This window comes from Megascapheus bottae, chromosome X, assembly GCF_031878675.1.
Source record: "Megascapheus bottae isolate mThoBot1 chromosome X, mThoBot2.hap1, whole genome shotgun sequence".
Taxonomy (NCBI): domain Eukaryota; kingdom Metazoa; phylum Chordata; class Mammalia; order Rodentia; family Geomyidae; genus Megascapheus; species Megascapheus bottae.
Genome location: NC_143547.1, coordinates 80,160,993 through 80,188,923, shown reverse-complemented (window position 1 = coordinate 80,188,923; position 27,931 = coordinate 80,160,993). Strand labels below are relative to the sequence as shown.

The following is a 27,931-nucleotide window of genomic DNA, read 5'->3' as shown; positions in this document are numbered from 1 at the left end:
AGTTCCATTTTATACTCACCATTCTTTTTTTTAGGTCATAGGAGAACATGCAACATACTTCCAAACTTTACATTTTCAATAAATATTTTTTCCAGTCCTGGGCTTGAACTCAGGGCCTGGGTACTGTCCCTGCGCTTCCCTTGCTCAAGGCTAGAACTCTACCACGTGAGCCACAGTTCTATTTCCAGCTTTTCCTGTTTCTGAGGGCCTCATGCATGCTAGGCAAGCACTCTACCACTAAGTCTCATTTCCACTCAATAATTTTGATAGTTTTTTAAAGTAAAAAGAAGTTTAAATAGGGTGTCAAGATCCACAAGTCCAATTTTTGTCTCCGAGGACACTGGTTTATTATTCTTTATAATCTCATTCCCGCAACTGGCCATAAGGTATGCTACTTCAGTAGAGTACTTGTTTGATAATTTTATATTCTGTTAAAAGGTGTGTGTGTACCTGTCCTGGTGCTTGAACTCAGGGCCTAGGCACTGTCTTTCAGCTTTTATGCTCAAGGCAAGTATTCTACCACTTAAGCTAAAGCTCTACTTCTGGCTTTTTGGTGCATAATTGGAGATAGTGAGTCTCATGGACTTTCCTGCTTGGGTGGCTTTGAACTCCAATCCTCAGATCTCAACATCTTGAGTAGCTAGGATTATGGCAAGAGCCACAGGGCCACAAGGCACCCAGTTTCTGTGAAATGGTTTTTAAAGCAGTTAACACCATGACTGAAAAGAAAAAAACGTTTTTTTCCATCCTATCCTCTTATCCCTTCCTGGTGTTATTATTTTTTGCATTTAAATGGGGGAAATGAGTAGTAGATAAAGAGATTCCTCAAAAAAAGTGGTACTAAAGTTCAGACTGAGCTAAAATATAATTATACCTCAAGGACAAAATTTTAAGGTTATTTTATTTACAACTTTTGAAAAATGTACATTTTTTACATGGGTTACTTTTGCAACGCTAAAGAGCAATGAATGCATAAAAAATAGCAATTAGACAAAACACTTTTAAGTTTTGTCCCGTTTTGTGTATCTAAAAGTGTAAATATCCAAAGAAAGATTGCAGACATTGATTTAAAGTTTCTCATAAAACTGAAAGGGAAGAAACTGAAGCATGCAGAAGTAACTCAGGATTTAAGTTGAAAATAGTTAATTCAAGGAAGGGAACATATTTGTGACAAACTAAGAAAAAAAAAGGTGGAGGATTCTAAGTTTAGGTTAACATTTCCTGTAGGATTAAAGAATCGTCCACTTTCTATAACTCAAAAGCTTAATGATTGCATCCATTCCTCTGCTCTCACACCTTTCAAAAGAAAAAAAAACTAACCTCTCTGTACATCCTTATAATTTTTTAAAGAAATTTTTTAAATATCAGAAGACCAGGATTCAGAAACTTAGCAGGTGTGTCCCATTACTCTTCTTGCAAGCAGATACGTTATTACAATCACTTTGCCCCTTAGCCAGGTCCTTTAGCACTAGCCTTCCACCAGTAAATACCATTAGATACTAATATCATATACTTTCTGTTTTCATTTCCCTTCCAGAACATGTTTGCATACCATTTATTTCCTTGTTTTCTATAGGCCACATTCTAAACACATTCACTTCCAAGTATTAGCCTAAGGGAAGGACTAAACCAGGATGAAACACTTGAGCTATCATTTTCTTAAAAATGACATCCTGAGCCACCAGGCAGCAGTGGCTCATGCCTGTAATCCGAACTACTCGGGAGGCTGTGATCTGAGAATTGTGGCTGAAAGCAACCAGGGCAAGAAAGTCATAGGAGACTCTTGGTTCAATTAAACACCAAAAAACTGTGGCTCAAGTAGTGAGAGCATTAGTCCTGAGCAAAAAAGCACAGGGACAGCATTCAGACCCTGAATTCAGGCCCCAAGGCTGGCACACACCAAAAATAAACAAATTTTTAAAAATATATATCCTGGTCATCAGAGTATGTATCAGAGCCACTTAAACAACATCTTAAAAGCTTAGTGTAAAGCACAGAAATACAGGTAAACTGCCTGGGAGGTTACAGGTGAGACACGATAGAAAAGAGTTATTAAGTACTAGTAATGTTTGCAAGTAACCCAGGTACAGTACATTGGATTTCGTAGAGTGTCTCATGTCAACAGGAGGGTAGAGAAGCAGAGAAAGCTTGGCAAAGGAAGACAGAAACAGCACAACAGCTATTTGCTTTTATAAAGTAAATGTAATGTCATTAGCATTAATAATGTGATAAACACATAATTTTTTTATGCCCAGCCTCTTCTTTTACTCCACTTGTGGTCAACAGTCACGCCAACTTTGTTCTACTATTGCAGAAACACGTTTTTCATATTCCCTTTTATTCTCCTGGTACAGCTGGGCAGCCTGGCTGTTCGCCGGACTATTCGGATTGGGTTCATCCAACAGAGACTATAGAGAAAAAAAAACATACATACATACACACACACACACACACACATATATGTATATATATGTATATATATATATATATATGTGGGTAAAAAAAACAACTATTTTATCAGTGATAATAGGATTGTCTTACCTAATAGTTAAACTGGATGTCATTAGCATAGTAACTTTATATGGCATTAATTGCAAATAAGACTAGACACATACAGGTTTTTTGGTAGCTTGGGTATTTATGGTCTGATTTTATATATAAAATAAGCTTTGCCTCAAAAAGGTCTAAGTTAGGACTTTCCAAAAACAGTCACTAGTATAAACACATCAGAGGTCACAGTCAACAATCAGGAAAAATTCACCTGGATGGATGTTAAGATAGAAGACACATCGTAGGTTGGACTCCAGCGGTTTTGAAGAATATCCAAACATATGCTACCGTCAGCATAAACTAAGAGCACAGAAGTATGTTAAACATAAGACTTCTAAGAATATAGTTCAGACAAAAATAACACTTTGCTTTCAAAACTGAAAGGAAAGATGACCAGTTTACTGTGTCCTCACTGCTCTAGTGAATCAGGGTGATGATTAGGGGATGTCAATTGTGATTGGTAGAAAACTGTATAGCACTATATCATAAACAGCACATTCTGAAATGAGCCCTACTTTGCAGGAATGCCTACAAGGATCCCTTATCCATACAATTGTGACAACTTCAGGCTGGGAGTTTGGCATTGTGGTAAGAGTGCTTGCCTAGCATGCACAAAGACCTGGGTTCAATTCCTGGGTACCACATATATGGAAAAAGCCAGAAGTGGTGCTGTGGTTCAAGTGGTAAAGCACTAGCCAGGAGAAAACCTAAGAACAGTGTTCAGGCCCTGAGTTCAAGCCCTGAAACCGACAAAAAAACTGTGGCAAGTTCATTCCACAACATTTATAAACTATGGCTCCTACAAGCACAGCACTCACCAGGTTTATTTTGGCATACAGATATAAAATATCTGGTACTAAACACTATTTTATTAATTTATAAAAGCAAGCCACTGTGAGCTTACTACTGGGGGAAAAAGGGGAACATTAAAATCCTGTAGATGGGGGCCAGGAGTTTGGCCTACTGGTAGAGTGCTTGCCTAGCATGCACAAAGACCTGGGTTTGATTCCTCAGTACCACATACAAAGAAAAAGCCTGAAGTGGTGCTGAGGCTCAACTGGTAGAGCTCTAGCCTTGAGAAAGCCCAAGGACAGTGCTCAGGCCCTGAGCTCGAGCCCATGACTGGCAAAAAAAATCCTGTAGATGTGCCAGGCACTGGTGGCTCACACCTGTAATCTTAGCTACTCAGGTGGCTGAGATCTGAGGATCACAATTCAAAGCCAGTCTGGAAACAAAAGTCTCTGAGACTCTTCTCTCCAATTAAGCACCAGAAAACCGGAAGTGGCACTGTGGCTCAAACTGGTGGAGCACTAACTAGCCTTGAGCTGAAGAGCTAAGAGACAGCGCCCAAGCCCAGAGTTCAAGCCCCATGACTAAAAAAAAAAGAATTCTGTAGATCTGCAGCACTTTCCTAACAATACATGCCTGGCCCTCAGTGGAAGCTGATTATTTGGTAGGTCTGGAGTGAGGCCAGAGAATTTGCCATGTTTAAATGTTCTATGGCAAGTCTGATATACACCACTATTTTTCTAAATGTTAGTGAAGATAATTACACTGACCTGGCCTAGCATTCAAAGGAAACTGAGCCAGGTGCAGGTGACTCACACCTGAAATTCTAGCTATCCAGAAGGTGAGATGCGAGGGTTGTGGTTCAAAACCAATGGGGACAGCAGAGTCTTATCTCCAATTAATCACAGAAAAAGCCACAAGTAGAACTATGGCTTAAGTGGTAGACCCTTGAGCAGAAAGAAGCTCAGTACCCAGGCCTTGAATTCAAGCCCCAGGATGGGGAAAAAAGGAAACCTCAATTGTATTTTAATAAGTAAATGACAAACATCACCAAACCCAGGAGGCTCTTAAGACTCCAAGCAAAGGGCAAGTTTCTTTTCTACTTCAGTGTTGGGACTACAGCTCAAGATGGCAATAAGCCTCTGCAAACAAGCTCACATTTCAGGAAACAGCAGATTCTTTACGACAGCTAAAAAGGAAATTGTAGCACCTTGTATAGCACTTTATAATAATCGCTTAAATACTGTATTAAAATTGAGTACTTGCCATTGGGATGAAACATTTTAGAGACAAATCGAACAGTAGGTGGTTTGTTCGGATATTCTTCAGTGAATTCTATTGTAAGCTTAAATGTTCCTGAAGTCAGAAAAGAAAACGTTAAGAAATGGATTTATCACTGTTCAGTAGTGCTTTGGTTTGAATGTTCCATAAGGCTTTTATTTCCCAAGTATTAAAGGAAATAGTGAAGATATAGTATAGTGAAGGTAAGAAAGTCAGCTCTTCTAGGAATGGCTCTAAAGATAAAGATTCTAAGAACCATAAATCAAGGGTGATTTGTGCTTTGGTTTACCATTCTTCACTTAAACTTAAAAACTATCACATACTTAAAATTGCTGCTTGGAGGATGACTAGCCAGTGTGCACTTTGAAAATATCCTTATGTTAAATGACAAGAAACTAGGCCCCAAATTTGGCTTCCTTCCTTTAGAGGAATAAAAGACCTCAAAAGCGGCTGGGAGTTTGGCCTAGTGGTAGAGTGCCTGCATAGCATGCACGAAGACCCAGGTTCAATTCCTCGGTACCACATACATAGAAAAAGGCTGGAAGTGGTGCTATGTCTCAAGTGGCGGAGTGCTAGCCTTGAGAAAAGCCCAAGAACAGTGCTCAGGCCCTGAGCTCAAGCCCAGGACTGGCAAAAGAAAAAAGAAAAAAAAAAGACCTCAAAAGCATTATTTCAATCAGATGCCATCTTAAATTGCAGTAGTTTTCAACAGAGTAAAAAAGAAAAAGAAAACAAGCTGGGTGCCAGTGGCTTACACCTGTAATCCTACTCAGGATGCTGAGATGAGGATCTGAGTTCAAAGCCAGCTCAGATGCAAAAATCTCTGACACTCTTATCACCAATTAACCACCAGAAAACTGGAAGTGGTGCTGTGACTCCAGTAGTAGAGCACTAGCTTTTAGCTGAAGAGCTAAGGGACCAGAGTTCAAGCCCCAAGACTGACTAAAAAAGAAAAAAAAACAGATTCAAAACTAACATAAATAATACAAATCTATAATCAAGTCATTTTTCTTTAAAATTTTGTGTTGGCCCTGTGGCTTGAACTCAGAGCCTAAGTACTGTCCTTGAGCCTTTTTGCTCAAGACTAGTGCTCTACCACTTGAACCACAACTTCACTTGCAGCATTTTTGGTAGTTAATTGGAGATAAATCTCTTTCCTGACTGGGCTGGCTTCAAACTGTGATCTTTAGTGCCACTGATGCACAGCTCAAATTATTATTTTGTTGCTGTTGGTCTTAGGACTTGAACTCGGCCTGAGCATTGCCCCTGAGCTCTTCAGCTCAAGGCTACTGCCCTACTCCTTGAGCCACAGCGCCACTTCTTCAAATTATTTTTAAAATAGGAGTAAGTATAAAAATTGTTCACTGGTTCATTTTCATGAAATAGGGACTAGTGAAAACACTGAATTTGAGCAAGTATTTCACAGTTAATTTTAAAATCCTGAAGATCAACTTAAGTCACATTAAGGGAGGGAAATCAGAGCAGAAATGATTTAAAAATCACATTTGGTCACTGTAGAAGCCACAAAATTATCTTTTCTTTTCGGTTGTGGGGCTTGGACTCTAGGCCTAGGCACTGTTCCTGAGCTCTTCTTATCAAGGCTACTGCTCTACCCCTTAGTGGTTTTCTAGTGGTAATCGGAGATAAGAATCTCATGGACTTTAGTGCCTGGGCTGGCTTTGAACTGTGAACCTCAGATCTCAACCTCAGGAAAATAGCTAGGATTACAGGCGTGAGCCACTGTGCCCAGCTACGAAGTTATCTCTCTCATGATATCTGTTTAGACTACTGCTACTGAAATTATTGTCTTTCAATATGGATTAACCTAAGGGGGAGGAACCCTGAACGCACAGCAGGCAATAAACAAACTCCATTACTCAAGATTTATAGGATGCTGTTATCTGGGGGAGATCTTGTCTTTCAACGTGTTTTCAATTGTCAAATAAATCAAAAACACAATTGGGAGATTTTCCCCCCTCACTGAGAAATTAAGTAAATGAGAGGAAATGAGTTTCTATTTGCTATAATGTGATACACGTTCTATTTCCCTGGTGAATTTAATAAATGACCCATTTGTAATACAACAGACCATCCTTCAGATAGATTATCATTTATTGTGAATGCAGAGTTGGCAATTTAGTTCTGCCTTTCTCCGATGAAGAGGTTTATTACTGGGGAAGAAAAGAAGAATACAGTCATTTTATGTCTACAGCTGTTAGGTAACAATACAAAAGGTTGTTTACTACCCCACTCACTGGAAGGAGCTCACTGTAAGTGGTCCTTGGTATGAACATGTATTACAAAATTCGAGAAGAACGTTAAAAGGTCACATCAAAGTAGAAGGTAGGGAAGTTCCTCTAGTGGAGTAGAGCACTTGCTTAGCTGTGGGAATGCCTGCGTTCCATTCTCACCACCACAACATATGTCAACACAGCTACTCAGAAGGCTGAGATCTGGGAATTGCAATTCAAAGTCAGCCCAGGCAAGCAAATCTGTGATACTTATCTCCAAAGACAAAACACTCAGAAAAACCCAAAAGTGGCTCAAGTGATGAAAGCGTTAGCCTTGAGCAAAAGAAGTTCAGGGATAGTGCCCCACCCAAGCCTTGAAGTTCAAGCCCTGGGAACAACAAAGGAAAAACAAAAGCATGAAATGAATGTACCTTACCTTTATCACCATCTAAATCTTCCCGGGTCTTGAGGAAGAATGTGCAATTCTTCCTTTCAGAGTTATGGACTTTAGGGCCGGGAGTTTGGCCTAGTGGTAGAGTGCTTGCCTAGCATGCATGAAGACCCAGCTTCGATTCCTTGGTACCACATACACAGAAACAGCTCCAAGTGATGCTGTGGCTAAAGTGGTTGAGCTCTAGCCTTGAGAAAGCCCAAGAACAGTGCTCAGACCCTGAGTTCAAGCCCCAGGACTAGCAAAAAAAAAATTAGGGATTTTATACAAGAAAGTGGGAATGGTAGACAGTTCAACACTTGTTTCCTTATGTATCTTTGTAAATTATAGGCAAGTGATGAAGCACCAAGAAATTGCTCTACTACTGGGCAGGTTTAATAGCACATACAGAGCTAGAGGCATAGCTCAGAGGTAGGGTACCTGCCTAGAAAGTGTGAACCCCAGTAGTGTCCCTCCAAAACAGACTAGAGGCCCTTTAACCCCATCATTAGTAAATATGATATCTAAAGGTGGTGAAGTATTATATAAGGAAGCATAAAGAAGAAAAATAGATCAGAGTGGGGAAAAGTAGAAACAGCTGGATCTTAGTTGAAATCCTTAACTCTGGTTAGTAGCTGGGAAATCTAGGGAGAAGGCACTCAGTTTGACTAAACCTCAAGTTCTTTGTGTAAAAGGAGGTTATTAAAAAACAAGCAAAGGGACCGGGAGTTTGGCCTAGTGGTTAAAGTGCTTGCCTAGCATGCATGAAGACCCGGGTTCGATTCCTCGGTACCACATACATAGAAAAAAGCCGGAAGTGGTGCTAAGGCTCAAGTGGTAGAGCTCTAGCCTTGAGAAAGTCCAAGGACAGTGCTCAGGCCCTGAGCTCAAGGCCAGTACTGGCAAAAAAAATAATAAAAAACAAACAAAAACAAAAACAGAGCCCAGCTGGGCCCAGTGGCTCACGTCTTTAATCCTACTCAGGAGACTGAGATCTGAGGGTAGGAGTTCAAAGCCAGCCAGGGCACTAAAGACTATGAAACTCTTATCTCCCTTGAGCAGTCTGTCTCAAGGGGTAGGGAGGTAGCCTTGAGCTGTAGAGCTCAGGGACACCGCCCAGGCCCAGAGTTCAAGCCCCTCAAAAAAAAAAAAAACACAAAACAACAACAACAACAAAAAAACAGTCGACTGCCAGGTGCCAGTGGTTCATGACTGTAATCCTAGCTATTAGAAAGCTGAGATCTCAGGACCACAGCTTAAATCCAGCTTGGGCAGGAAAAATCTAAAAGCTGTCTCCAACTAAGCACAAAATGCCAGAAGTAGAACTGTGGCTTACAAGGGGTAGAGCTCTAGCCTTGAGAAAGCCCAAGGACAGTGCTCAGGCCCTGAGTTCAAGCCCCAGGACTGGCAAAATAAAAAATAAAAATAAGAATGTATGTGCTGGGCCCCAGTGGCTCTCATACTTGTAATCCTAGCTACTCAGGAGGCTGAGGATTGTGGACGAAGCCAGCCCAGGCAGAAAACTCTCCATGAGACTCTTGTCTAAAATGAACTACTCCAAAACCACAAGTGGCATTGTGGCTCAAGTGGTAGAACACTAGCCTTGACCACAAGGAGGCTAGGGATAGCCATCTAGGCCTTGAGTTCAAGCCCCACAACCTACAATAAAGAAAAAGAGAGGGGGAGAGTCTGGGAGGGGGAGGAAGGGAAAATATGTTCTGGGCTGAGAGCATAGCTCATGTGGTAGGTAGGGCGCACTTGGCTAGCAAACATAAGACTGAGTTCAATCCTTTGTACTAAAAAATAAGTACATGATCTGCCACAAGATAGACACAAATACACATTTTTGAAAATACTAACATCCAAAGAAAATTCCTCATTGTCTGTCATTTGGCTTCTTTGTGACTCTTGAAGAGAAAGCAAACTACTCTAAAATAAATTCAATGATGGAGTCTTAAGATAATGCCTCAAACTCTCCATCCATCACATTCTTTTGAATTCTACGTTTATGAAAAGCAAGTAAGTACATCCCCATGACTATTAACAATGTTAGATATGAGGAATATATTCTATAACCTTTGTAATTACCATATATTATTTGAACAAAGTATAAACTTTCCAGAATATTTCTCTAATTTCAAGTGTGTGAAGTCAAATCAAATTTCCTTTACAAATCCCCTTTTCTTTTCTCAGGGAAAAACAGAGCAATAGAGGGCGTTATTCTCATTAAAACATAATTTTGGACTGGAAATGTGGTTTAGTAGAGTGCTTCCCTAGTATATACAAAGCCCTGGGTTCAATTCCTCAGTACCACATAATCAAAAAAAATCAGAAAAAGCTGGAAGTGGCACTTTGGTAGGACCCGAGTTCAAGCTACAGGTGTGGGAAAACAAAACAGAACAAAAAAATTGGGGGGGGGGTCAGGGGGCTTGAACTCAGCCTGGGCGCTGTCCATGAACTCTTCAACTCAAGGCTACCGCCCTACCCTTGAGCCAAGCCTTACTTCCCATTTTCTAAAGAGTCTCAGGTCCTTTTGTGCCCGAGCTGGCTTTGAACCTTGATCTTCAGATCTCAGCCTCCTGAGTAGCTAGAATTTCAGGCATGAACAACCACGCCCGGTAACATCAAAACCTTTTCTTAATATTTCTTCTCTTCAATTGGGACCTTGCAATTATAGAAACAAAGGTAGTTTGGAGCCAGGTACCAGGAGCTCAGGCCTGTAACCCTAACTACTCAGGAGGCTGAGATCTGAGAATTACGATTCAAAGCCAGCCCTGGCTTAAAATGTCTGTGAAACTCTTTATCTCCAATTGATCACAAAAAAGCTGAATGTGGAGCTGTGGCTCAAGTGGTAGAGTGCTAGCTTTGAGCAAAAAGCACAGGGACAGTACCCAGGCCCAGAGTTCTAGCCTCAGGACTGAAAAAACAAACAAAAATACAATCCTTAAGAACAGTGCTCTGGCTCAGAGTTCAAGCCCCAGAACAAACATTAAAGAAAAAATAGGTAAGATGAAAGTCAATAGCTCATGCCTGTAATCCTAGCTACTTAGGAGTCTGAGATCTGAAGATTGTGGTTTGAAGCCAGCTTGGGCAGCAAAGTCCAAGAGACTCATCTCCAATTAACCATCAAAAAACCAAAAGCAGAGCTGTGACTCAAGTGGTAAGAGTCCAAGCCTTGAGCATAAAAAAAAGCACAGGGGGGGCCGGGAGTTTAGCCTAGTGGTAGAGTGCTTGCCTAGCATGCACAAAGACCCGGGTTCGATTCCTCGGTACCACATACATAGAAAAAAGCTGGAAGTGGTGCTGAGGCTCAAGTGGGAGAGTTCTAGCCTTAAGAAAGTCCAAGGGCAGTGCTCAAGCCCAGGACTGGCAAAAAAAAAAAGCACATGGACAGTGCCCCAGGCTCTAAGTTCAAGCCCCAGGACCAGCACACACAGAAAATAAATGGTGCAATCTGTATAGGAGTTCTAGGCACCTGAAGAAGCATCCAGGAATAACAGAAGACTTTTGATAATATGAATCAAACAAGAGTACTGTTATTTTAGCCTAATACCTTTCAGTAATGCCAGAAGAGAAATATTCACCATCCAAAATAGAGCCAGTTATGTCAAAGGGGACATGTCCAGGCAGATAATGGATTCCATGAACACCTTTTCAATTCATACCACTTAAAGCAAGAGAAGCACCCTTGAAATTTTAAGTAGCCAACCTCCAGCAAACTGATGCGCTATTAATGATGTTGTGCCTAACATAAAACAGTCCAAGTAAAATAAGAAAAAAGAAAGCCAATGTATCCACCACAAAAGCTTGTTAGAACTGCAGCAAATACAGTTCATCTGCACAGAAAGCTTAGGTACAGAGAATTTGTCCCAATGTAGTAGAGAACAAGTTAAGCCTAGGTATTTCTTGCCACAGGTCCAATTTAAATGGTTAATAGCAGGAACGCACTCACTCTCCTGTCATTTCTCTCACTGTACTGAAGACCAGTGATATTTAGCCAGGAGGTGAAATAAAAACGAAGCTAAAAGTACTGAGCTAACTGACCACAGTTCCCTAAGGAAATCTAAGTATTTGAGACAAATTATAGATCTTCATTTACCTCACAGCATTTTGGTGACTGGAAACACCAAAAAGCAATCCAATTCAGTAACATTAAGTATATAGTAAGTAGTTTGTACAAATGTTTTCTTTCCTACCTTCAAACTGAAGGGTGTGTGTGTGTGTGCATTCAAAATGTGATACCAAAGGAAGATAAACCATTGAGAAAAAAAAGATTTTCTTTTTAAATAGTTCAAATCTAAAGAATCTCATGAACTTTCTTTCTGCCAGTTGCGGGGCTTGAACTGAGGGCCTGGGCACTGTTCCTGACTAAGCTTGTTTTGCTCAAAGCTAGCATTCTACCACTTGCGCCACAACACCACTTCTGGCTTTTCGTGTTTATGTAGTTCTGAGGAATCAAATCCAGGGCTTCACGCATGCTAGGTAAGCACTCTACCGCACACCACATTCCCAGGCTGCAATCACTTTTTAAACCCTTTTAATATAGAGAACTTTCAAGAGACACACACACACACAAATGAGTTCCTGCAAAATTCAATTGTCCATGTCCATTTTCTTGTTTTGACATTTCTATCAAATAAAGAAGGAAAGAGTTAGGTGAAGGGGATATAGTGTGTGTTCTATTTGCTGAAAGTACACATGAACCTGTGCAGTTTTCGTGTAAACTGAAAAGGCAATTTTTAAAGAGCAATTGACATGATGTGTTTTAAAAAGGTAAGCCAGCCAGGCACCAGTGGCTCAAGGCTGTAATCCTAGCTTCTCAGGAGGCTAAAATTTGAGTGAGGATTGTCAGTCCAGGCAGGAAAGTTTGTGAGAGTTTTAGGTCTAACAGATACATACAGAGCAGGAAGTGGTGCTATGGCTCAAGTGGTAGAATGCTAGCCTTTAGTAAAACAGTGTGAGCACTGACCTTATTTTTCTTCAGGTGCAAGGCTGAAGAAAAACAAAATTACAATTTTTACAGTTAAGGGCCTCTCCAGAGGCAGGCAGGCAGGCAATGTGTGATTATAGAAAGCATACAATTGTGTGTATAGGATTTCCACATGTACTCAGTAGTGAAAACACACAGACATATACACACACACTCAAAACAAGGCACCTGCTGACCACTTCCTGCCCTTGAGATAGAATTGTGAAGCAGATGGTCCCTGAGATCGTCCTTTCAGCAAGTGGTTAGTTACACACTAAGTCAGAATAACAGTGGGGGGGGGGTGGTGAAAGTAGCAAAATTCCAGCTCCAAACGTCAAAACCCCTTCGCACCAGTTTCCAATAGTCTTGTTTTTCAATACTGACTACCTTTCCCAGAATGTCTTAAAAACAAAGTGAGAGGAAGAAAAAAAAAAAAACAAGACGAAGGAAATATAAAAGGTCCATTTCTAGTCCATAGACAACATCTAGAGCAACCTGCCGCATATTGGCTTTTGCTGTCAAGCTTGTAGGAGGCAGAGGCTAAGGTTTCTAAGTGGGAAGGTGTTTGTAGGGTGACTGGGGGATCGCTCCACCCCTCCCCAGATGATCAGGGTCTTGAAAGGAGGGTAAATAAACTGTCTCTTACCATCTTCAAATGGAGTACCTTCTGGCCTACAACACAGAAAAAAAAAATTGAAGTCAGTTCCCGCTTGGGGGGCGGCGAGGCGTCCCCTCTTTACCTCACCTTTAGGAGATGACTGGGTACTCTGGAGGTGCCATCCCTTAATGCCCTGATCAAGTGCCGCTGCGTGGGGCTAAGCTATTAAGTCCAGTTATTGGGAAAGGGGGGTCGTAGAAACACAGCACAGGCCACCATCCCACCCACCACCACCATTTCCCTACCATGCCTCCCCCCAAACCCCCAAATGATTTTCCCTGGCAGCAGGAACTGAGCTAAATCGAGGTACAGGCTCCGGGGAAGCGCCTAGGCCCAGCCAAACCCAAACATCCCCCCCCCCCCGCGTCGTCTTTCACCCTAAGCCTGCGCTCGGGGCCTGCCCGGGGATACCAAGCGCGACGCTCGGTGACCCCCATTTCTCGTCAAGAGCCAGGAACGCAGACTCACCCAAAAATGACCGCGTTCCAAACCATTATGTTATTTTCCGAAGGAGCGCCACTCACTCCAGCGGGAGGATCTTCTTGCAACCTTCAGAGAGACACACAACGAACGCCGTGCCCCCCCCACCAAAGTCGCGTCAGTACCGGGCCAGTTCTCCTCAACCCCCCGGACCCGCCCAACGCCCCAGCACACAGCCCCCCGCCTCCGATGTCCCCGCTTGTTTTACCGCTTGAAGTCTCTCATAAGACGGCGCCGGGCCGGAGTAGACATATCTCTTGTCGGGTCAGAGGTGGAACATCCACCGAGAGATCGCGACTCGGGGGAAGCCGCTGCAGTGGGAGCCGGAGCTGAAGCCGGAGCCGGAGCTGGAGAGAGTGCGGCAGCGCCCAACGGAACCGCACTGCCTCGCTGGAGACGAGGGTCGGTCTGGCGCCGGCTAAGCACCACCCCCGAGTAGACGGGGGCTGAACCAAACTGAAAGCAAAGGGAGGGGGGTGTGAAACGCCTCTCGCCGGACAGGACGTACCAACACCGGGACGCGGGGGGGAGCGAAAGTTGCTTATGTCATTAAATTCTAGCAAAGGAGGCTGGGAGTCGTGCTGGCATGGTCCACGGATGACCAGTAAGCGTGAAGAAAGGGAAAGGCTCAAATGGATAAGAATTTAACGGGAAAAAAGGCTCCTTTTCCAGTTCCCAATACTAACAGGAACCTTGGGAACTTCCCTACTCCCCCTCCTTTTCCTTTTGTGTTGTGTTTTTTTTTTTGGATGTGTGTGTGTGTGTGTGTGTGTGTGTGTTTGTGTGTGTTTGTGTCTGTCTCTGTATGTGTGAGACAGAAAGAGACAAGAGAAGCAGACACATAAGGAGAGACAGAGACTTGTATTTGGCGGGAGGGATTGGTTTGCTCAGACAAGCTGACCTCAAACTCACCATCTTCCTGCTGGGATTACAGGTGCACCTCGCGGCACCCAGCTCTTTTTCTTTTTCCTTTGAAGATAAAATTATTTTGTTTTACATTAAAATCAGCACTACCACTAGGGTGACGGTAAAGGAAGAAAAGAGAAAAAAAGGGAAAAGAGAAGATTGGAAGTAAAAGTGAATAGAAGGAAGAGTGGGTCTAAGCAATCCTGTTTTCCAAAAGGAGGACGTCTGTAGAGATAGGAAAACTGAGTGAGTGTGTGTGTCTGTGTGTGTCTGTGTGTATGTGTGTGCGCGCGCGTGTGTGTGTGTGTGTGTGTGTGTGTGTGAGAGAGAGAGAGAGAGAGAGAGAGAGAGAGAGAGAGAGAGAGAGAGAGAGAGAGACAGAAAAGTTAAAATTATGTAAAAGCAAAAGAAGACCTTTTACTATGAAAGAGGCTCTTGGATCCCTTTCCCATGGAATGAATGTGAGGCTTTCCATTCCAATATTTAGGCCAGTGATCACCCCAAAAAATAAATAAAATGGTGTTGACTTTCCTGGAGGAGACAATGACAACTTCATGCAAACAGAACAGTTGTTTTTTTTTTTTTTTTTTTAAAATCTCTAGACACTCACAATTTGACTCTGGAACCACATTTCCCTTTGACAGTTCAACAAGCCAAATGGCTCCGAAGAGTCCAAGGTATGAGACTATCCAACTGCACACAATTGGAAGGACAGTAGATCAAGTAAAAGTAAGATGCACGTGGAAAAGTTGAAATAGCAGGAAATGTCACGATTAGTACATGGACCTGCAAAAGTAATAACAACGTGACAGAAATATTCAAGATCAATCAAAAACAACCTAGCACGTAGCCAAAATACACATTTGCAGAAGTTCTCAGAAACGTAGCTTTGACTGAAGTCCTGAAGACTCTTCAATGCCAAATTAATGGATTCCTTCAAAGGTATTTGAACAAAGAATTGACATCACGAGAACAACGCTAATCAGAAATCGCTCCTAAGAGAAATGCTAAGAGATTCCAATTGCATTCCATGTGGAGATATGACACTGGGCAATACCAGAAAATTTGGGCAAGAGGTGCATGAGGAAGACTTGGCAACCCATTGAATGTGGAGAAAAGACAATAAAAAGAGCAATTGCTGCAGCTTTAACCTCTAAGGTAAATTTGAAATTAGGGAATAGGAGAGCGCCAGTGGCTCACACCTGTAATCCTACCTACTCAGGAGGCTGAGATCTGAGGATTGTGGTCCGGACAAGAAAGTTTGAGTCTCTTACATCCAATTAATCACCAGAAAACTGGAAGAGTTGCTTTCACTCTAAGTGGTAGAGAGCTAGCCTTGAGCAAGAGAGCTCAGGGACAACACCCAGACCCTGGGTTCAAGCCACACAGTGGGGGGAGGGGAATAAAAGAAAAGAAATTAGGGTATAGCATGTAATAAGCAACTTTGAGAAACATTTTGTGTTTGTATATGTGTGTGTGTGTTTGTATGTGTGTGTGTGCCAATATTGGTGCTTGAACTCAAGGCATACGTGCTGTTCTGTCCCTGAGAGTTTGTTTTTGTTTTGTTTTTTGCCAGTCCTGGCCTTGAGCACTGTTTTTAGGTTCTTTTTCTCAAGGCTAGAACTCTACCACTTGAGCCACAGCACCGCTTCTAGCTTTTTTTCTGTGTTTGTGGTACCGAGGAATTGAACCTGGATCTTTGTGCATGCTAGGCAAGTACTCTACCAGTAGGCCAAACTCTTGGCCCTTCCTGAGAGTTTTCTTTTTCTATTAAAGAATTTATTAACATTGATTTTTACATCATATTTTAAATAACAAGTTTAACAAACAAGTGTTCAAGGAGGGAATCTCTATTTACAATCTCTGGGACTTAGTATTTAGAACTTAATCAAAATTAGGCTAAGGGTTTGTATGTCATAGAAACATATTAATTTATGAAATAAAACATTATGTCTATAGAGTCATAGGTTTTTATGACTATATAGTTATGTTTATATTTCCATTACCATGTCCATAGCTTTGGGTATGCAGTTATTGAGTCCTCGCTCTTGTACTGTTTGGATTTAATAGCCTCATATTAAGGATACCATGCGCCTTTTGATCCTTAGGTCTTGACTTGTCTCACTCAACATGATTCGCTCTAGATTCATCCAATTCCTCCTGAGAGTTTTTGCACAAGGCTAGCACTCTAACACTTGAAACACAGTTCCACTTACAGCTTTTTGGTTAATTGGTCATAAGAGACTCACATACTTTGCCTGCCAAGGATGGCTTTAAACTATAATCCTCAGATCTCAGCCTCTCTCAGTCTCCTGATAGCTATAATTACGAATGAGAAACCAATTTTAAGTGAGGCCAAACACCTGTGGCTCATGCCTGTAATCACACCTACGTAGGAGGCTGAGATCTGAGGATCATTGCTTGAAATCAGCCTAGGCAGGAAAGTCTGTGAGACTCTTAGCTCCAGTTAAGTGTACATGCACATGCGCGCACACCACCCCTAACACACACAGCGGAAGTGGAGGTGGAGTTCAAGTGATAGCCTCCTAACCTTGAGCAAAAAAACTCAGACAGCACCTAAGCCAAGAGTTCAAACCTCCAGGATCAGCACCAAAAAACAAAACAACAACAAAAAAACCAAACAATTTAAGTGGTATTTCCTGAATTGTTGGGACTGATATGACATCCATTTTAATGAATGAAGATGTTCAGCAGTTCTCAAATATGCACGAATTTATTTACACTAGAGGCAAAAATTTGTTTACACACGTTGTTGACTAGCAACCAGTACAGCCAATGATTTATATCTTGCATTAACTCACACTTATCAGTCAAATGTCCCTCATAACATTAGATTATGTCTCTGGTAAGATGGGGATACAAAAAGAAATTTTTAAAAATCCTTTTGTTTGCATAGAGAAACTTGTCAGCTACTAAGTGGACACAGGTGATATTAGCAAAAACAGGATCTGTAAAAGCAAACATTATGATTTTCTTACCACTTCACAGATTAGCACAGGTTGCACAGAAAGTCCTGTTCTGTGCAGTTTTATGACTGAGGTCCAGGTTTCATTGTTAGCTGCCAAATGAGAACCACCCTCCCCTCTGAGAGACTGCCTACATCCTTTTGCCTGGTAACCCTCTTCAAGTCAGCAACAGAGAATTCCTCTCACATTGAATTTTCATACTTTGAATCTCAAGGAAAATTCCATCCACTTGAAGGTTTTATCTGATTAGGCCAGACCCACCCTGAATAACTTACCTCTCTTGAAATCATCTCATTTAGAAACTTAAATCTGCTAGATGGGCTGAGTGGATAGATAGATCATAGGTATGAGGCCTTTAATACCCCCAGTGCCACAAAATACATTAACTAACCACTGAATTTCATCTTAGTAGAACCTAGATTAGTGTTTGCTTTAATAACTTTGAGAAGATATGGATAGATCCTAGGGGGTTAGGGATCTTGAAATAAGCATATTTCAATGTTGGCATAAAACAGATGCTTGAGAGAGACGAATTCAGAAGTTTAGGGGAAAATACAGTGTGAATAGGGGGTAGAGAGTGAAATATTCTGTAGACGTGGAGAACTGAACTTAGGGACTAGAGAGTTCCACTGAGGACTACTGAGCCATCAGCTTGGAGAAGTGAGTGTGATGAGTTGATTATGTGCCCTCGCATCCAGGGCTGGCACCATTTAGGCAGCTTAGCGAGTTAGAGCATGAGAGAAAAATCACATCTACCCCCATTGAGAGGCAGTGTATGTGTCCTTAGAATGTACAAAAGGGCCTTAAAGCCTCCTGGATTGGATAGAAACGAATTATAACATCTAGATATCTTTGAGTTTGTTGTAGCTTTATCTACTCCTTTGTTTGAATTTTGCCTGTTTGGAGACGAGAATCTCCATCAATTGCCATGGCTGGCCTCCAACTCACAAACCTCCTTCTTCAACCTCTTGAAGGCGTCTTACTCTCACACACGTCTGCTCTTTGAAATCACCTTTCTTCCCCCTCCTTCCACCAAACGATCAAGGCACCTAGAGATTCACGAACCAAAGTGGTTGGAAGTCCTGTGGTACCTATTAACTAAAAGCATCTCTAGCAACAGAATGCAATCGCATCATCAGAACACTGCGCTCTCACAATTCTCATTCAAAGAAGGATTGTCATTGCAAGTAGTAACACAGAAGATGGTTTTCCAAACCAGTACCAGGCTAGAACATCCTAAAATATAACACAGTTTGCCAAGCATTGTTCTTACCTTCATTTAATCTTGACAGTTTGCAGAAATATCCTCTTCCCAGTAAAGCTGTTCCCCCACCCTGACCCCCAACTTAGAAGTCATACCTGAGGTCGAAGAAATGTGCCCGAGTGGTAGAGTGCTTGCCTAGCATGCCTGAAGCCCTAGATTCCGTTCCTCAGTACCACACAGACAGAAAAAGCCAAAAGTGGTGCTGTGGCTCAAATGGTAGAGTTCTAGCCTTGAGCAAAAGCAGTTCAGGGACAGTGCCTAAGCCCCGAGTTCAACCCCAAGACAGGCAAAAAAAAAAAAAAGATGAAGTCTTATCTGATATTGTTGGCTTGTGCCAGTAATCATAGCTACTTAGGAGAGTCAGATCTGAGAGTCAAGGTTCAAAGCCAGTCTGGGTAGACAGATTTGTGAGACTCTTTATCTCCAATTAAATAACAAAAATCCAGAAGTCAAAGGTATGACACAAGTGGTAGATTGCTAGCCTTAAACCAACAAAGCTAAGAAAAAAAACCCTGCACTCAAGTAAATTCTCCTGAAAGAGAAGGCTGTGTGAAATATGGGGATATATGACTGGTGAATGGAGCCGAGAGTTTGGCCTAGTGGTAGAGTGCTTGCCTAGCATGCACACAGCCCTGGGTTTGATTCTTCAGTTACCACATACATAGAAAAAGCTGGAACTGGTGCAGTGGCTCAAATGGTAGAGCTCTAGTCTTGAGAAAGCCCAAGGAGGCCCTGAGTTCATGCCCCAGAACTGGCAAAAAAAAAAAGGAGTGAATGGTAGAAAATCCTTCATGGAAATTCATAATGTGGAATTTATGCTAATATTTCTAAACTGGGTCAAAGGAAAATAACAAATCAACTATGATTTCCAGGGTTATAGAACTGCTTGTATTTCTGTTATTCAATGAAATCAGGCGTATAGTCTTACAATTCCTTGATAAAATTTAATACAAATGACGATAGAAAATACAATCAATGTCTTTCTTGACTCCCAAATCTCAAATGGAGCCCAGAAATTCACAAAAATCAACAGAGGCCACAGTGTTTGCTCCTGGAGACAAAGTAGTAATTTGCTGTCCATTTACAGCTCTTAGGAAATAGGGGATAGGGAATATAAAAGTTTGGAGTTAACAAAAGGCTAAACATAGAACTCCCCTATGACCCAGCAATTCCACTACTTGGCATTTACCCAACCACCCAGAAACAAGGACATCCTAAACCCACTAGCACAACCATGTTCATTGCAGCACTATTCACCATAGCAAAGATATGGAACCAACCTAGATGTCCCTCAGTTGATGAGTGGATCAACAAGTTGTGGTATTTGTACACAATGGAATTCTATGCTGCTGTCAGAAAGAATGACATCGCCCCATTTGTTAGGAAATGGAAAGACTTAGAAAAAATCATATTAAGTGAAGTAAGCCAGACTCAAAGGACCTTAGGCTCAATGGTTTCCCTCATTCGTCATAATCAGTAGAAACCTTGGGCTCTACTAGCAGAGATTTACAATAGAGCAAAATCTTGATACATAAGGACATATAATGTGAAGCTAATTGAAAGGACCTCCAGGATAGTGAAACAAAAGCCATATAATGAATGATTGTTGTCCTTAATGTACTATGTTGTCTCTCATCTCCTTTGCTGTCCCTTGGTTATCTCATATTGGTATAGTATCTCACCTTGTTATCTGATTTATTGAATTTATTTGTATTTGGATATTTGAAATTTGATAGGGAAGGGGGGAAAACCAAGACGGGTGGGGGGTGTGGGGGGGGAGGGATACGGGTACCAAGACATGTGAAAGGGTATCAATGTATGTGAATTAATGCACCTTCTATCTGGCAAATATCATGTAACCCTTTTACTAATTACAATAAAAAAAAGTTTGGAGTTAAGGCTTTTAATGTAGGAATCTGCTGAATTTCTAGATCAAAGGAAATGAAGGCATGGTGTCATGAGTCAAATAATGTCCCCTCAATCTCCACATCAAAATTCATCTCAGAACCTGTGAATTTATTACTTTATTAGGTAAATGAAATGGAACTTTATAGGTATGATTAAATTAAGTGAGAAAATAGAGAAATTATTTCCCTGATTAAATGGCTAAGCCTGCTGGCACTGGTGGCTCATATCTGTATTCCATAGCTACTCAGAAGACCAAAATATAAGCATTGTGGTTCAAAGCCAGCCCACTCAGGAATGTCTATGAGACTCTTATCTCCAATTAACCATTTTTAAAAGCCAGACATGGAGCTGTGGCTTAAAGTGGCAGGATGCTAACTTGAGCACAATAGCTCATGAACAGTGCCCAGACTCTGAGTTCAGGCCCCAGGACTAGCAAAGAGAGAGAGAGAGAGAGAGAGAGAGAGAGAGAGAGAGAGAGAGAGAGAGAGAGAGAGAGAGAGAGAGAGAGAGGGGGGGGGGGGGGAGAGGGAGGGAGGGAGGGAGGCAGAGAGAGAGAGAGAGAGAGAGAGAGACAGACAGACAGACAGAGAGACAGAGAGGGAGACAGAGACAGAGAGAGGAGAAGAAGAAGAAGAAGAAGAAGAAGAAGAAGAAGAAGAAGAAGAAGAAGAAGAAGAGGAAGAGGAAGAAGAGGAAGAAGAAGAAGAAGAAGAAGAAGAAGAAGAAGAAGAAGAAGAAGAAGAATGAGAAGAAGGAGAAGAAGGAGAAGAAGAAAACAAGAAGAAGAAGAAGAAGAAGAAGAAGAAGAAGAAGAAGAAGAAGAAGAAGAAGAAGAAGAAGAAGAAGAAGAAGAGGAAGAGGAGGAGGAGGAGGAGGAAGAAGAAGAAGAAGAAGAAGAAGAAGAAGAAGAAGAAGAAGAAGAAGAACGAGAAGAAGGAGAAGAAGGAGAAGAAGGAGAAGAAGAAAAGAAGAAGAAGAAGAAGAAGAAGAAGAAGAAGAAGAAGAAGAAGAAGAAGAAGAAGAAGAAGAGGAGGAAGAGGAGGAAGAGGAGGAAGAGGAGGAAGAGGAAGAAGAGGAAGAAGAGGAAGAAGAGGAAGAGGAAGAAGAAGAAGAAGAAGAAGAAGAAGAAGAAGAAGAAGAAGAAGAAGAAGAAGAAGAAGAAGAAGAAGAAGAAGTCAGGCACAGTGGCTCAAGCTTGTACTCAGGAGGCTGAGATGTGCGGATCGCAGCTCAAAGCCAGCCTGGGCACTAAAATCTGTGAGACTCTTATCTCCAACTAACCACTAGAAAATAGAAAACTGGAAGTGGTACTGTGGCTCAGGGGTAGGGCAGTGGCCTTGAGCTGAGGAGCTCAGGGACAATGCCCAAGCCCAGAATTCAAGCCCCACAATGAAGAAAGAAAAGAGTAATGTAATATAATTATTTTTCTTTTGTTGGTCTTGAGGCTTGAACTCTGGGCCTGGGTGCTACCCTTGAACGCTTTTGCTCAAAACTAGTGCTCTACTCCTTGAGCCACAGTGCCACTTCTGGTTTTCTGGTGGTTAATTGGAGAAGATAAGAGTCTCACGGACTTTTGTGCCCAGGCTGGCTGTGAACCCCAATCCTCAAATCTCAGCCTCCTGAGTAGTTAGGATTACAGGTGTGAGCCACCAACACCCAGCCTATAATAGAATTCTTTTTTTTGGGCTGTTGTGGTGCTTGAACTAGGCCTGGGTGCTGTCCCTAAGCTCTTCAGCTCAAGGTTACCTCCCTACCCTTGAGCCAAGCCCCACTTCCCGTTTGCTGGAGATTAATTGGAGATAAGAGTCTCAGGTCCTTTGTGCCCTGGCTGTCTTTGAACTTTGATCCTCAGATCTCAGCCTCCTGAATAGCTAGGATTACAGGCATGAGCCACCACACCCAGCTGTAATAGAATTCTTAAATGCCTTCTGAGAGATGAATCTGTTCAGTCAAAATCATATAATTGTTGACTGGTAGATGTGTATGGCAGCCAGGCACTAATGGCTCACACCTGTAATTCTAGCTATTCAAGAGGCTGAGAGCTGAAGATTGTGGTTTGAAACCAGCCTGAGCAAAAAAGTCCTTGTGGGGCCGGGAGTTTGGCCTAGTGATAGAGTGCTTGCCTAGCATGCACGAAGACCTGGGTTAGATTTCTTGGTACCACATATATAGAAAAGCCAGAACTGGTGCTGTGGCTCAAGTGGTAGAGCTCTAGCCTTGAGAAAGCCCAATAATAGTGCTCAGGCTCTGAGTTCAAGCCCCAGGACTGGCCAAAAAAAAAAGTCCTTGTGAGATTCTTATCTCCAATCAGCCATTCAAAAACTAGAAGTAGACTGGAATGTGGCTTAGTCTTACAGTGCTTGCCTCGTAGGCATGAAACCCTGAGTTTGATTCCTCAGTACCATATAAACAGAAAAAGCCGAAAGGGGTGCTGTGGCTCAAGTGATAGAGTGCTAGCTTTGAGCAAAAGAAGCCCATGGATGGTGCCCAGGCCCTGAGTTCAAGCCCCAGAACTGGCAAAAAATAAATAAATAAAATAAAAACTGGAAGTAGTAGAGAGATAGCCTTGAGCAAAAAAGCTCAGGGATAATGCCAAGGCCCTGAGTTCAAGCTCCACAACAGACAACAAAAGTATATGGTAGTATTTGTCTCTGAAAAGATTTCAAATATAAAGTAAATAAATCTTAGTACGGAGAAAATTTAATAGATGAATATTTGCAACTGAATTTTATACCACTCCATAAAAGGTCCCAATTTAAGCCCCAGGACTGGAAAAAAAATAAAGAAAAGCAATATCCAGAGACCAGACCTACCAGTGCCTCACACCTGTAATCCTAGCTACTCAGGAGGCTGAGATCTAAGGCTCATGGTCAAATGCCACCCCATGAAGGAAAGTCCATGAGACTCTTATCTCCAATTAACTACCAAAAAGCTGGAAGTGGAGAGTGGTTCACGTGGTAGAGCACTAACCTTGAGCAAAAAAGAAGCTGAAGGCCAGTGCTCAAGCACTGAGTTCAAGCCCCAGGACCAGCCAAAATCAAAATGGGTAGGCCTAATGCAGTCCCACTTGTCCTTGTATGAGGGATGCATTAGGAGTCAGAGCTCAGAGTGAGAAAGCCATATGATGATGGAAACAGAGATTGGAGCAATGTAGCCAGAAGCCAAGAGACCAAGAGATGGTAACTTGAAGAAGCGAGGAGCAGAAAAGTAAGTTTTCCTCTGAAGCCTTCAGAAGCAGCCAGCCTGACCAGTGAGACCAAGATTGAAATTCGTATTTAACTCTTGATATCTAAAAGTATAAAAAATAAATTTGTGTTGTGTTAAGCCATCAAGTTGGTGGTAATTTTTTATAGTACTAAAATGAAAGTAATACATGAAGATATAATCAAACAAACCATAGGCCAAGAGTCATCAAAGCACAGACAAATCCAGCCTGCCATTTGGTGCCAGTGGCTCATGCCTGTAATCCTAGCTACTCGAAAAGGCTGAAGGCTGAGGAAAGCTAGCCAAGGCATACAAATACAAGAGACTCTTACCTCCAAACAACTACCAGAAATCGGGAAGCGAATGCCATACATATCACCTCATTCTTTTTTTATTTATTTATTTTTTGTGCCAATCCTTCTATGCCAATCCTTCTACGACTTGAATTCAGGAGCTTTTTTCTTTCCTTCCAGGCTAGTACTCTGCCACTTCGAGCCATTTCAGGCTTTTTGATGAGAATATCATGGCCTTTCCTACCCGGGCTGGCATTTGACCATGAGCCTTAGATCTCAGCCTCCTGAGTAGCTAGGAGTACAGGTGTGAGGCACTGGTAGGTCCGGTCTCTGGATATTGCTTTTCTTTTTTTTCCAGTCCTGGGGCTTAAACTCAGGGCCTGGGCACTGAGCCCAGGGCTTTCTCAAAGCTAGCACTCTACCACTTGAACCACAGTACCACTTCCAGCCTTTTCTGAGTAGTTTATTGGTGATAAGATTCTCACAGGAGCCACAGGTGCCAGGCTTTTTAAAAAACTATTTTTTTCTGGTCTTGGGGCTTGCTAGGCACTCAAAGGCTAGTACTGTAGAACTTGAGGCACAGCACCACTTCCTGAATATTGCATTTTTTTTGCCAGTCCTGGGCCTTAAACTCAGGGCCTGAGCACTGTCCTTGGACTTTCTCAAGGCTAGAGCTCTACCACTTGAGCCTCAACACCACTTCCAGCTTTTTTCTATGTATGTTGTACCGAGGAATTGAACCCGGGCCTTCATGCATGCTAGGCAAGCACTCTACCACTAAGCCAAACTCCCGGCCCTGAACATAGCATTTTTAAGTACAAGTACATATGTATTCCAATAAGACAAGAAAATAAAAATGGATTTTGAAGCCAGGCATGGTGGTGCATACTTTAAACTCAGTATTTGGAAGATAGAGTTGGGGCAAGACCCTAAGTTAAAACCCCAGTATTGCAGAAGAAGAAGAAGAAGAAGAAGAAGAAGAAGAAGAAGAAGAAGAAGAAGAAGAAGAAGAAGAAGAAGAAGAAGAAGAAGAAGAAGAAGAAGAAGAAGAAGAGGAGAAGGAAGGGAGGGGAGGAGGAGGGAAGGAGGGGAAGGAGGGGAAGGACGGGAAGGGAAGGAGGGGCAAGGCCCTAAGTTAAAACCCCAGTACTGCAGAAGAAGAAGAAGGAGGAAGAGAAGGAGGAGGGGAGGAGGGGGAGGAGGAGGGGAGGGGGAGGAGGGAGAAGGAGAGGGAAGGAGGGGGAAGGAGGGGAAGAGGAGAAAGAAAGAAAAGAAAAGAAATTTTCTACCTAGGCAAGGTGGCTCACATCTATAATCGTAGCTACTCAGGAGGCTGAGATCTGAGGATTGAAGTTCAAATCCAGCCTGGGCACAAAAGTCCACAAGACTCTTATCTCCAATTAACTGACAAGAAAAGAAAAGAAATGTTCTGAATAAGAACTGTCCTCAACCACTGTTATTGAACACTAAACTGTTTTTGCAGTTAGGTTTTGCTAGATATGTGATGTTTCTTAAATTTAACTTAAATTATCAGGAAAATAGTGTTTACATTGGACATATTTCAATAAAGTCATTCAATGAGTAACATTATTTGAATGATAAGTAATTTCAAGTTGCTTTAATGACTTGTTCAGTTAAAAATTAAAACACAGCCCGGGCACAAAAGGACCTGAGACTCTTATCTCCAACTAACCTCTAGAAAATGAGAAGTGGGGCTTGGCTCAAGGGTAGGGCAGTAGCTTTGAGCTGAAGAGCTCAGGGACAGCACCAAGGCTGAGTTCAAGCCCCATGACCCACAAAAAAATAAAAACCATGACTCACATTCCTATATAAATTTGAAGTGAATCTATTTCCTAAACTCAAACTATAGTTCCAGCAATATTTTTTTGGACCTCAATGCAAGGGTAAAGGAAGCTTCTATGTTGCCAACTCAATCTCTAAACTTTAATTATAAGTCATTAATCTGCTATACACGATCATATTAAAAGGCAAATAACTTCTATTCCTAGCAATACAAAAAAGAGACAAATATCAATAAAGGATGCTAACTTGAGTACAAAAGCTGAGGGACATTGCCTAGACCCTGAGTTCAAGCCCCAGGACTGGCAAAGCACAAGATGGAGGAGGAGGAAGAGGAGGAGGAGGAGGAGAAGGAGAAACATAATAGAATTCTTAAATGACTTCTGAGAGATGAATTTGCTCAAATAAAAGCATATGCTCGTGCACTGAGAGAAGTAGATGGCAGCCAGGCCCTGGTGGCTCATGCCTGTAATCCTAGCTACTCAGGGGTCCCAGAGCTGAGGATGGCGGTTCAAAGCCACTCTGGGCAGGAAATTGTGAGACTCCCACCCCCCCCCCTTTTCCCAGTCCTGGGGCTTGAATTCAGGGCTTAGGCATTGTCCCTGAGTTTTTGTTTTTTTCTTTTTTTTGCTCAAGGCTAGAGCTCTACCACTTGAGCCTCAGCACCACTTCTGGCTTTTTTTCTATGTATGTGGTACCGAGGAATTGAACCCAGGTCTTTGTGCATGCTAGGCAAGCACTCTACCACTAAGCCATATTCCCAGCGTTATGGGAAAGTCTTGTCTCCAATAAAACTACTAAAAAAAAAAAAGGCAGAATTGGTGCTGTGGCTCAAGTGGTAGAGAGCTTACCTTGAGCAAAAAGAAGCTCAGGACCAGTGATCAGGTCCAGAGTTCAAGCCCCAGGATAGGGAAAAAAAAGTACATGGAAGCATTTGTCTCTGTGAAAAAGATTTCAAATACAAAATAAATAAATATTATTACAGAGAAAATTTAATAGATGAACCTTTGCAAGTGAACTTGATGATGGAGAAGTCTTAAGTTGTAGCTATTAGTAAGGTTAGTTTTATCCCCCTCTATAAAGAATGCCATTTTTTTCACTAGTAGATTTGCATAACAAATATTATACCAAAGTATTAATAGTATGTTTTGAATATTTAAATAAAGTTTATGTAGAAGTCTTGAGTTGGTGGCTCATGCCTATAATACTAGCTACTTAGGAGTTTGAGATCTGAGGATCAGGGTTCAAAGCCAACCTGGGGGCAGGGGGAGGGGGGAGAAAAAAGGGGACAAAAACATGAGAAAGGGTATCAATGTGTGAAGTTGTACACCTTCTATCTGGCGAATATGACTATAACCCCTCTATTAATTACAATAAAAATTAAAATAAAAAAAGCCAGCCTGGGCAGGAGAGTCCATGAGACTTATCTCCAATAAGTACAAAAAAGCCCCAAACCAACCAACCACAAAAAAAACCACCCAGAAATGCGTTGTGGCTTAAGTGGTAGAACGCTAGCCTTGAGTAAAAGAGCTCAGGGACAGTGCCCAGGGTCTGAGTTCAAATCCCAAGACTGGGAAAAAAAAGATTCCTACAGACGCTAATTTTCTAATGGTTAATTGGAGATGAGTCTCATGGGCTTTCTTTCCCCGGCAGGCTTCGAAGGGCTAGCTTTGAATCTTGATCTTCAGATCTAAGCCTACTGAAGAGCGAAGATCGCAAGCATAAACCAAGGGCAGGTGGCCTATAGCTATACTTTCGGCTTTTTATGGTTAATAAGAGATAGAGAGGCCATTGTCCCCAGGAGGGGATGTAGCTCAGTGGTAGAGCGCGTGCTTTGCATGTATGAGGTCCCGGGTTCGATTCCCGGCATCTCCACTGTTTTATTGTCAACTACCTGCCTATGAATCTTCAGAAACATATTTTGCATTTTTTATAAGACCATTGATATTTCAAAATCATTTAAACTTTAAATGTCTAAATTCCATCTTATCTCTGCCTCCCTATATTGGAAAATAAATGTCGGGGTTAGAAGAAAAATCTTTTTAAAAGCTGTGTGCTTGTGGCTCACACCTGTAATCCTAGCAACTCAGGACGTTGAGATCTGACGATCGCGGCTCAAAGCCAGCCTGGGCAGGAAAGTCCATGAGATTTATCTCCAATTAACTGCCTAACCTTCCCCTC

General features: G+C 42.0%; 1 protein-coding gene and 1 non-coding gene across 3 annotated transcripts; one reads left to right on the top strand and one right to left on the bottom strand.

Annotated features, from left to right (window-relative positions):
* Positions 1-883: 883 nt before the first annotated feature.
* Positions 884-13,835, bottom strand: Ube2a (ubiquitin conjugating enzyme E2 A). 2 transcript variants are annotated; one of them, XM_090325638.1, is made up of 6 exons: positions 13,597-13,828; positions 13,377-13,457; positions 12,897-12,922; positions 4,606-4,695; positions 2,762-2,850; positions 884-2,408 (listed from the first exon to the last, which is right to left on the bottom strand). In XM_090325638.1, the coding sequence occupies exons 1-6, from the start codon at positions 13,638-13,640 to the stop codon at positions 2,280-2,282; spliced, it is 459 nt and encodes a 152-aa protein (XP_090181764.1). In that variant the 5' UTR covers positions 13,641-13,828; the 3' UTR covers positions 884-2,279. The 2 variants fall into 2 exon arrangements, with proteins under 2 accessions (XP_090181764.1, XP_090181765.1); XM_090325639.1 differs by lacking the exon at positions 4,606-4,695 and having other exon boundaries at positions 13,597-13,835.
* Positions 13,836-27,553: 13,718 nt separating this feature from the next.
* Trnaa-ugc (transfer RNA alanine (anticodon UGC)) lies at positions 27,554-27,625 on the top strand. The gene has a single exon. It is a non-coding gene; the product is annotated as a tRNA-Ala (tRNA).
* Positions 27,626-27,931: the final 306 nt, after the last annotated feature.

What these genes read in the sequence shown, in the direction of transcription:
- Ube2a (XM_090325638.1), bottom strand. Translation starts at nt 13,640, where the DNA reads ATGTCTACTCCGGCCCGGCGCCGTCTTATGAGAGACTTCAAGCG. An exon ending in AGGTACTCCATTTGAAGATG is followed by an intron (nt 4,696 to 12,896) that starts GTAAGAGACAGT and finishes TTCTGACTTCAG; the next exon opens with GAACATTTAAGCTTACAATA. An exon ending in TAAAATGTTTCATCCCAATG is followed by an intron (nt 2,851 to 4,605) that starts GCAAGTACTCAA and finishes CTGTGCTCTTAG; the next exon opens with TTTATGCTGACGGTAGCATA.